The sequence below is a fragment of the Polistes dominula genome, unplaced genomic scaffold (genome assembly GCF_049000335.1).
Source record: "Polistes dominula isolate Pdom_NZ unplaced genomic scaffold, Pdom_raw_medaka contig_75, whole genome shotgun sequence".
In the NCBI taxonomy this organism is placed as follows: Eukaryota; Metazoa; Arthropoda; class Insecta; order Hymenoptera; family Vespidae; genus Polistes; species Polistes dominula.
In genome coordinates, this window is record NW_028301003.1 from 3,258,123 (window position 1) to 3,268,410 (window position 10,288).

A 10,288-nucleotide genomic window follows, 5' to 3' on the forward strand; every position below is an offset into this window, starting at 1 on the left:
AATCCTTTTTTTTTTGACTCACACAGACTTACACACACAACCTCTTCGATTTTCAACACTCCCCACAATAATAATAATTTATAAACTCCCTATTTAATTAATTAAATTTTATTTAAAAAAATATTTTTTAAACTTAAACAATAATTTATATTTTTAATAAAATCTAATTTTATATTTTATTTATTTTTATATTAAAATTTTTTTTTAAGTTTTTTTATATTTTATTTTATTTTTATATTTAAATTTTTTTAAAAACCGGGCTCCCCGGACCCCCCTGATTTGTTTTTTCTGGGGGCTTCGCCCCCGTCCCCCACCAGGGGTTTCACCCTGGACCCCTTGCTTATTGTTAAATTTGCATAATCTTCGCAAAATGTATTAATTGACAACAAATAAAATAGTATATTACATACCTAGGACAGTATAGTAAGAAAGCGGCAACTTCGTTTTACACAGCGGGAAGAGAGGAAGGCGGAAAGCGGTAACTTCGTTTCTTACAGGTGCAACGGGAGAAGCAGTAATTTATTAAAACATTTTCGCCCGGGAAGAAAATTAGTATATTATTATTTAATTACAAGCGAACTTTCGATACCTTTATGAGAAAAAATGTATACTCACCACGAGAGAAAAGTATGACATCCCAACCCGCGTTTTTGACAATATTACGCGAGTCAGAATGCCATACTTTGCTCCCTAGGTGAGTAATATACTATTACTTGAACTGGATCTATGGATTGTTTACGAGTAATGTGGCAAGCAATCACTTGTTTCTATTTATTTTTTATACCTCTAATAACCACCACAAATATTTTTTGTCCCAATAGAAATTTATCGGCTCCCAGTGTAGCATGACCAGTAAATTCCCCTATAATTTTGTTATAATCAAGCTGTTCGCTAATGCACATCTCATCATAAGAAAGTACACAAAATTTATCAATTGTATCCATAGTTTCAACTTTGAAATGTAATAACTGTAAAACATTTTCAAATATTCCAAAATTCAATCTCATGTCTTGAATTTTTCTCATTATTGTGCTATACGATGGCAGTGGATAACCACTATTCCTCAAAAAATTAAAACCATGAACTGAAAGAGCAAATTTAAATTTGAGACCTTTAATAATACGTTTATTTGACCATTGATTCAAACGACCTTTTTGTAATAATTTAATCTGATCATTATTTAAGAATGCAGCCAAAGTCTCTCTTTTAAAACGAAGTTCTTCATTTTCTTGCTGTCCAGCAGCATGACATGCTGCTTTTGCTTGTTGTAACTGATTACGCAAATCTTCATTTTCTTTCTGAAGTTTGTCAATTTGCTCTTCTAATAATATATTTGTATCTTTCTTCTTAAATATACTCTGTGGATAACTTTCTATTATATCCACATTATTTGATATTGTAGGAATTGATGCTTGTTCAACCATAGTTTGGGGTTAAAAAGGTATCATCTTGACTAGTTGCACGTCCTTTGGAGTAGAATCACTATTATTTTTTTTTATATGTTGACCTCCGTGGAAGTGGTTCAATCCTTGGAGGTGGATTTGGTACATTAAACAATGTAGGAACAGCATTGGGCTTCAATTTTTTCCAACCATCTGCACGTTTACTTTCAAATTAAGAATTTTCAAAGTGTACCTATAAGAAATAAACAATTTTAAAAACACCTCTCGTTGGAAAAATAAATTAAATCATGCTAAAAAGTTTTTTTTTTTTTTTTATCGTGGTAAAAAGTAAAGGCAAATCTTTTATAGACCATAGGCGTCGGCCCTGCCACCGCAGTCTGAGAGTCGCCTCTCGACGTCAGAAGCAGAGCCGGCGCCCGTGTGCTGAACTCTCGTCTCGTCCTTTCCTACGAAGCGCATATCAGCTAAACCCCCTCCTCCCCTGATCATTCCTTGTTCAAGCGAGGGGAAAATCCACTTCTGTCCGCGTAGTCGTCCGCGTCTCCCCTCAGCCAGGGATTACTTTAGTATTACTTCTAGTTGGGGGTCTTGTCCGTGTATCGTTTTGTTATTCGTCTGTTGTGTGTTGTGTGTCGTTCGGTCATACGTCTGTTGTCTTGCGTCAGGTCCGTCATGTCAGGCAGCCGTCCGCGTTTTTCCGTCTTAGTATGGTCTCCGTATATGTGGCAATTAATTGCCACCAGTCCTTTCCGTGGAGCATCACCTCCACGATGTTGTCAGGGGTGATGTCTCCCACGGTCGCTTCGAGTCTCCGTCTGAGGTCAGTCCAGCGGTCGCATGCGAAGAAGGTATGTTTCGCGTCGTCTCGTTCATGTCCACAGTATGTGCAGTTTGGTGTCCGTACTCTGTTCATTCTGTGGAGGTATTGTCGGAAGTACCCGTGTCCTGTCAGGAGTTGTGTTACGTAAAAGTTTACGTCCCCGAAGTCTCGTTTTGTCCACTGTCTCAGGTCCTTGATGAGTCGTCTTGTCCAGTTGCCTGTTCTTTCTTCCGTGCAGCTCTGTTGCCACGCGCGCATAGTGTTGTCCCTTTCTGTCGATGTTGCGTCCTGTAGACTCGTGTCTGCGCTTCTTCCGTACATCCTCTTGCGCTCAAAAGCAAGAAGGTCTATGGGAATCACGCCTGCCACGACCAGAACGGCCTGCGCGGAGACCGTCCGGTAGGAGCATGCTAAAAAGTTAGTATGTTTTGATATATAACTAATAAATCAATAACAATAGACAATTAATGTTTCAAAAATAAAACTACATATTACTTCACATAAGCGAGAAAAAGAATTTGGTTTCCAATTGTTTCTTCGCATATTTTGGATCGATATCGACTTTCTTTTACTATTTGTTGGGAAATTAAACAGCCGAAAGCCTTTTTCTGATCTGTTGCTACAATTAATTGTAGCACAGCACGGCATCTTCTCTTTTTGAAGCACTGAAAATTGAAGTCTATGAAACAAAACATTTTTTATATACTTTTTTTCCTACATGTATGTAATTTAAATGTAAGTGAAACATATTTTTAAAAGATAATATTATTGCTGTATACATTTTAAGTAATGATACAAATAATATGTAACTTTTGTGAATAATGCAAGTCAATAAGAAGTTATGTTTTATAGGTTTTATGATAGTAATAAGTAAAATAATTAATTCTGTTGTGTAAAATATGATTTTAGAAATGATTACAAGCAAGCGTTAAAATAAGAAATTGTAAACTTTACAATACTATAATCGTTCTATTTATACAAAAATAATTTATAATTTATAAAGCGTTCTATTATATACAAAAAGTCACATGCTTCGGCTAATCAGATGCTGACACCTCCTGGACCGGCTACGCAGTGATCCCGGAGACTTTAGTTCGTCTGATCGACACAGGGGCGTAAAATTATCGTACGCGGCAGAAAATTATCGTACGTCCCGGGAAAATTTGAAATCCGACGAATCTCGGACAGAATTTAGAAAAAGTCGAAAAAAGTGTCCAAGTTCCAACTTTTGCAAGTTGATGACTTTTTTTTTTTTTTACTCATCAAGTTCCCAAACCCTATCATGAAAACGATGAAAACGATCGTCGAACGAGAGATCGTGCTGGGAGTGGTGGTAGTGGTGGCGGGAGTGGTGGTGGAAGTGGTGGTGGGAGTGAGGGTTGGGGTGGGGGTGCACCTTTGGAAAATTCATCAAGTTCTCGAAATTCCAAATGGATCGTACACCACGAATTTTGGATCGTACAGGACCTCAAATTATCGTACGCGTACGATAATTATCGTACGAATGGAATCGCTGGATCGCTGCGGCTACGTGGCCGGACAGATGGTGCCGCCGCCAGACGCGCGTACTCTAGGCGGCTGCTAGGGACATCTGTGTAGGCTGGCGCCGGTGTACAGATAGGGATCCTATAGGAGGGATGCGCCATGTACATTGCTGGGAGACCGGAACTCGACTTTGCGCGCGAATGATTCAAACATTGAAATAATTATGAAATAATGAATTGCATCAAATATAGAAAAAAAGAACTATATTTAATGATAATTAAAAATTTATATTAAAATAGAATAGGTTACACAAAAAAATTATTATAAATTCAATAAGAAAGACTTAATTAAGTTTGATTTGATAAAAGGCATTACAGTATTTTAAAATTTCAAAATAATTTGTAGGAATTTATACAATTTTGATAAATACAATTATCTACTATATATATTATATTTACAATTATTTTAATCATTCGTACAATTTGTTTTTAATTTCCAATATTAATAAATAAGCTAGGATTCCTGGGTATTATATCTTCATAACTAGCCACAGCCGTTATTTATACATACTAAAGATAATCATGGCTGCGCGTTGCATCGGAAGCTTTCCCCCAAAATTTTCAGATAATAGCAACCCCTGCAATATGTATGGCGCGTCCCTCCTACAGGGTCTCTACTTGTAGTATATGTAATTTACACTCTATATTTTTATGATCATGGATAAAAAATTTGTCCTAAAAAGTGGCGCGGTATTGTAGTATTGATACAATATTAATGCATGAATAATTAAAACAAATATATATAAGGAATGTATGTGAAGATAATAGAAGAAAATAATAATCAGAATAATGTACAAAATAATGAGATTACAATTTTCAGTGAATTTATAGATATTAATATAAATCATTAAAAATGAAAAGATATCTGTTTTGGTTCGCTCATGAACACCTTGATTTTAGATTACCTGTAAGTTTTTTTTTAAATAACATAACATAACATAAAAAATTATAAAATTCAAATTAAATTTTACAAATGATATATATTTTTTATAAATATGTATAACTTTATAACCATATGTCTATGTTATAATTTTTTTATAGGTTATGTTGTCTATCTTTATATTATTTGTTAAAAATATTTATACATATTTATATATATAGTTTGTCATGGATTAAATATCCTCTATAGATGTATAATACATTAATAATAATTGTATAATATTACAATTAAATGAATAATTATTTATTATATCTCTTTTAGGAAATGGAATCTATTTTTTATATGTTTGGTGTAAAATTACCTGTAATATCAAATAGAGACCAAGTAAGGAAATCTAACAAATTATTGGATCATTTTGCTTCCTAATTCATATTAATAATAATAATAATATTTGTTACTTATTTTTTAATTAAATGATAATTATTATTTTATTTTTTAGCCATATTGGATAGTTGATATATCATCAGAAAAAACTGTACATAAAATAGCAAGTAGAGCTGTATCTCTCAGATTTTGTCTGGAATTATGGTCAAATGGGAAGGATTATGATGAATTGCATAATAATTTAAAAAATTATCCATTAGAACAAATCAAAATGTACACCGATAAAGAGAAATCATTTAAAATAATAGTTGAAACATTTTGTAAACATTTTTCACAATACGAAAAAATCCAAAAAATCGAAGTAAGTTTAATTCCTTATAATTGTCACCATTTAATTAATAAATTAAAAATGTATATCAATATGTTGAGCATGTAATACTGATGTATTTCAAAATATCATGATCAGTAAAAGTCTTTCAGTTATTTACCATTACAAGGACCTGTTAAATTGAAGAATCCAGATACAACTTTTTATTACATTGAATTCTATGGTTTAGATCCTAATGAAATTCCTGATAAACCTTACGAATTATTTTTCGGCAGATGGGTACAGTTTTTAATATTATTATTACTATTATTATTGCTACTAATTATTTTTAAATTTATAATTAAATACATTTTATTTTTTTTAGATCGCAGATGGACAAAGAGATTTGATACAAAAATTTTCTTTAAAAAGAAGAAAATTTATAGGTAATACATCAATGGATCCTCAATTATCATTGATCATGGCAAATCAAGCTTTAGTTAGACCTGGAGATATTGTTCTTGATCCTTTTGTTGGTACTGGTTCTTTATTAGTTGCTGCATCACATTTTGGTGGTTATACGTTAGGTACAGATATTGATTTTTTGATGCTTCATGGACGTACAAGGCCTACTCGTCTATCACAAAAAGTAAGATGATCATTTACATAGCATATTTTTCATTTTTATGAATGCTATGTATGATTTTCAATGACAAAAAATGAAAACATAATTAATTTTAGATTAGAGAAAAGGATGAAAATATAGCAGCAAATATGGAACAATATGGAAAGAGTTCTCATTATCTTGACGTAGTGGTATCAGATTTTTCTTATCCTTTATGGAGATCAAATATGTTTATTGATGCTATTATAACTGATCGTAAGTAAACTAATTAAAAAATCATATAAGAATAACTTATATTTTTTACAAAAGTTCATGATTTAATTTCATTATTTTTGATGGTAGCACCTTATGGTATTAGAGAATCAACTGAACGCATAGGAACAATGAAAGCCAATCCTATTATCGAGGAACATCAAGTATCGACTCACATTCCTTCCAAAGTCGAATATGGCTTACCACAAATTTTTCGAGATTTATTAAACTTTGCATCTAAACATTTGAAAGTTACTGGCAGATTAGTATGCTGGTATCCAATATTTAGGTAATTTTCTTTATAACGTTGAAGTTAATTATTTGTTTTTAATACTTTGTTTACTTTTGCAGAGATCATTATTCCACAAATCAATTACCTAAACATCCTTGTTTAAAATTAATAGCCAATTCGGAACAAGTTCTTAGTAATTACACCAGTCGTAGATTATTAACTTATGAAAAAGTTAAAGAACCACAAGTAAATTATTTTCCCTATTAAATTCTTTTGTAATAATTTAATGAATCTATAAAATGAATCTATCTTAAAATGATTTTCTTTTATAGGAAACCGATGATATTAACTCTACGTGTTTAACTGACTTCAGAGAAAAGTATTTTGCATTGAGAGATGAAACACGTAAAGAAAGGAGAATGAAAAGAGCTACAGAAAGGGCTAAGAGAAAAGAAGATTGGGAGAAAAGTAATGGTGAAAGTATGGAAAGATGACTGAACAATGATTTTTTTTTGTCTATCGATAAATACTTCAATAGCATCTACATTGTTGTTATTATCGATATAATTTAATTTTTCATCTAAAATAAAAAAAAGAAAAAGCACAAGATATATTCGTATAATTAATATGCATTATATTTGAAATGTTTCATTTAATTTTATTATTATTTTTCTTACTCTTATTAAAGTATATATTTATTTAAAATCTCCAAAAACCACATATACAACTACACTCTCGTGTACCACAAAATTTACTTTTTTCAAGAATATTAATGAACAACATTGCAAGTAAAAAGAGATTTATATATAAATATTATTAATTTATCAATCATTAATATTCTTAAAGCAACGTGAATATGACAACATTTAAATCCAACAGATTTCTTTATCTATCGTCTCAACATTTTTCAATTAGACAGTTTTTTTTTATCTTGTATTTCTCTCTTTCAACATTATATTATTTATATTTCACCACTTGGACTACGATTGAATGAACTGAGCTGCATATTAAAATTAATGTTATATATTGCGTGCTTATATTCAACCTGAGTAGGACTTGTGTTTGTTTCTTATTTTTGGACCGTAAAGTATAACACGAGTCTCATGCATTGTTCTAATTTAAGTGGATAATTTGAATTTCTTCATGAAATAAATATAGATTGTGATGAGACTAAGCTTAAGGAATACTAGAAATAGTTGTGTTTCAGTTCTGTGCACTTCTTTCAGTTTTTCATAAACATTGTATTTAAATAATATCGAAAATTAATTATAATATTACATAATAAAATAATAATAATTATTATTTTTTAAGTGCGAATCAAAATGCTAGATAAAATGCATTTTTTTTTTAAAACGTCTTCAAAAATCTTCAAACTTTCAAATATGAATTATGTGATTCGTATGGATCTTTCAATAGTGTAAATCATTTAAAAAAATGATTGATACTATATAGTATTAATAAACATTGAAAATATGATCATAAATGTTCTTTCCATTGCAAATACGTTTGTGTGCACAGTTATTATTCATTATAGTTTGTTTTTCTTGACTGCATTTCTTTCCGAAAACAACAGTATTTTCCTCTTAAGGATTAATGCATTTACATATATTACAACATTCAAACAAATTTACAAAATCCTAAATCTTGATTTGAAATATGAACATTGACTAAATGCATTTTCAATATCTAAGCTTCAACTTGCAATTGTCCTAATAATCCTTCTATATTTTTAACTTCTTCTTCAGAAACTTTACTTGAATATTGTTTTTCGATTTGATTTGCAGCCCATTCGCTCAACTTTATTGCATCTTTTTTCTTCGATGCTGGACACTTTGGTGATGTAGCAATACTATTTGTTGCCTACAAAAGTAAAGAAAATAAATTAATAATACAATTGAATATTTGACTTTTTGAATATTTTCTCTGCACCTAATCTGCTCTAACTTAAAAATAATACTTACTAACAATAAACCATAAAGTGCTCTGATATTATTTGGATTTAATTTTGCAGCTTGGCAGAAATAAGCTTTTGCCAATTCCATGTTTTCAAAGCCTCCCTAAAATCGTAGAAATAATAAAAACAAAAAGAAGAGAATTGTAACACCTTTTCTTTAAATATTTTAAATAATATAATTTACCTGAGAATACTTTATTTCTGCATATCTTTGATAAATTAAATGACTATGTGGATTATGTAATATTAATTCTTCCATACAAAATGCCGCTTTGGAATATTCGTGTTCTTGTAAATACAAATCGCATAATTCATGCCATGCTTCTTGATCGCTCATAAACCTGCACATGTCAAATTATTTATTTTACTTATAATAATTCAAGATAAAATTAACAAAATATAATTTCAAACGTTACTTACTTTTTTAAATAATCAGTAAGTTCTTTAATTGCTTCAGATATTTTACCTTTAGCTTTTAACAAAGCTACACGTCGTTTTCTAGGAGCTGCATTAGTTTCATCCTTTTTAATAATGCAATCTAAAACTTCTATTGCTTCGTCGTACCTAAAAATACAAATATAAGACTACTGTATTACTAATTATTGCATAAATATTTTTATATACTTGATAGTATAAGATACATACATTTCTGATGCTTCCAAATGCATAGCGTAATATTTATGAACTCTCAAACTACCAGGAAATTCTAACATCAATATTTTTATACAATAATCTGCTAACGATAAACGATAGCAGTCCAAGGCAGCTACACAAACTTGTTCCAGTACTAAGTACTCTACAAAAGATTTCAAATCAAATGTAAAATAAAAAATATGATTATACAGTCAATCAAATATTTTATACTCTTAATAATAAAGTTCAATTCTTACTCTCATTGCCAAGTTGATTGACTTTTCCTGCTAATACATTTTCCCATAAATTGACTACATCTCTACTTTGACGTTCTGAATTTTCTCTCCATGTTCTAAACAAATCTCTAACTTCTGAAATGTAAAGATAAAAAAGAACATTAATATTGCATTCCATTAATTTGCCTATTAATTTTAAAAAGAGGTACTTACCTAACCAAGTTAAATTATCATAGCGACCTTCCATAATGAAAAGTAGGTTAGGAAATAATAAATAATATTAAATAATAAAACTTTGGTGATAATAAAGAGGTTATACACTGTTGACGTTAAATCGCATTAGCATATTGTCAAAAAAATTACAATCAACGATAATTCATTGGTTATTCGTACGCTATTCGAATGATTTAAAGGACAAATTGATTAATATTAAAAAATCCAGCAAAATAAAAAGATCCTACGATATTCGATTATATCGATTTGATATGTCACATAAATTCCTTTTAAAATAGTCAAAATCGATTTTTCCACACAAGCACGATAAATGTTATTTTTTTAATTTCTTTTTAAAATAAATTGACCATTATGATTAATTACAAATCACACGATTCAACACGAAGGAAAATAATACTGCTTATTATCACCAATCTAGTAAAATGGTAATGGGGGGGGGGAAATTGGTGATATAGATTTATTTTAGATGCGACATACACACTATTGAAATATTTGAAATACAGCGCCCTCATTTCTTTATCAGAACTAAATATATGTGTATTATTTAGCCTAATTTAAATAAAATATATTATATCTAATATTATTTAAATTATCTACAAAAATATATGAAATAAATCAAAATATTTATACGTATGAAACAGAAAATAATATAATCGATGATCTTTTGAATTTAAAAATTCGCGCTATTTTAATCTGTCAACATGGACGATGATTACTAATAAAGAATGATTTGACACAAAATTGTTTAAATTACTTAACAATATATACTGTAATTTAAAGAATT

The 10,288-nt window shown here is 30.1% G+C and overlaps 2 protein-coding genes across 4 annotated transcripts; one reads left to right on the top strand and one right to left on the bottom strand.

Moving 5' to 3' along the window:
* Positions 1-2,508: 2,508 nt before the first annotated feature.
* Positions 2,509-7,056, top strand: LOC107069653 (tRNA (guanine(10)-N(2))-methyltransferase TRMT11). Of its 3 annotated transcripts, none has more exons than XM_089173963.1 (9): positions 2,509-2,640; positions 4,969-5,031; positions 5,147-5,392; positions 5,504-5,638; positions 5,724-5,987; positions 6,080-6,218; positions 6,306-6,504; positions 6,567-6,693; positions 6,780-7,056. In XM_089173963.1, exons 2-9 carry the CDS (start codon positions 4,972-4,974, stop codon positions 6,939-6,941), a joined length of 1,332 nt encoding a protein of 443 aa, XP_089030089.1. In that variant the 5' UTR covers positions 2,509-2,640; positions 4,969-4,971; the 3' UTR covers positions 6,942-7,056. The 3 variants fall into 3 exon arrangements, with proteins under 3 accessions (XP_089030089.1, XP_089030090.1, XP_015182628.1); XM_015327142.2 differs by lacking the exon at positions 2,509-2,640 and adding an exon at positions 4,117-4,674; XM_089173964.1 differs by lacking the exons at positions 2,509-2,640; positions 6,567-6,693 and adding an exon at positions 4,105-4,674.
* A 23-nt stretch (positions 7,057-7,079) lies between these two features.
* Positions 7,080-9,943, bottom strand: LOC107069652 (ER membrane protein complex subunit 2). The gene is made up of 7 exons (XM_015327140.2): positions 9,484-9,943; positions 9,292-9,405; positions 9,047-9,197; positions 8,822-8,965; positions 8,586-8,742; positions 8,409-8,504; positions 7,080-8,307 (listed from the first exon to the last, which is right to left on the bottom strand). The coding sequence occupies exons 1-7, from the start codon at positions 9,515-9,517 to the stop codon at positions 8,134-8,136; spliced, it is 870 nt and encodes a 289-aa protein (XP_015182626.1). The 5' UTR covers positions 9,518-9,943; the 3' UTR covers positions 7,080-8,133.
* Between the last annotated feature and the right edge of the window lie 345 nt (positions 9,944-10,288).

Bases quoted from the DNA above. Each gene is read 5' to 3' on its own strand.
- LOC107069653 (XM_015327142.2), top strand. From the start codon at position 4,621: ATGAAAAGATATCTGTTTTGGTTCGCTCATGAACACCTTGATTTTAGA. The intron at 5,639-5,723 runs GTACAGTTTTTA...TATTTTTTTTAG, and splicing joins AATTATTTTTCGGCAGATGG to ATCGCAGATGGACAAAGAGA. The intron at 5,988-6,079 runs GTAAGATGATCA...AATTAATTTTAG, and splicing joins CTACTCGTCTATCACAAAAA to ATTAGAGAAAAGGATGAAAA.
- LOC107069652 (XM_015327140.2), bottom strand. From the start codon at position 9,517: ATGGAAGGTCGCTATGATAATTTAACTTGGTTAG. The intron at 8,743-8,821 runs GTAAGTAACGTT...TGACATGTGCAG, and splicing joins CTTACTGATTATTTAAAAAA to GTTTATGAGCGATCAAGAAG. The intron at 8,505-8,585 runs GTAAATTATATT...CTACGATTTTAG, and splicing joins CAGAAATAAAGTATTCTCAG to GGAGGCTTTGAAAACATGGA.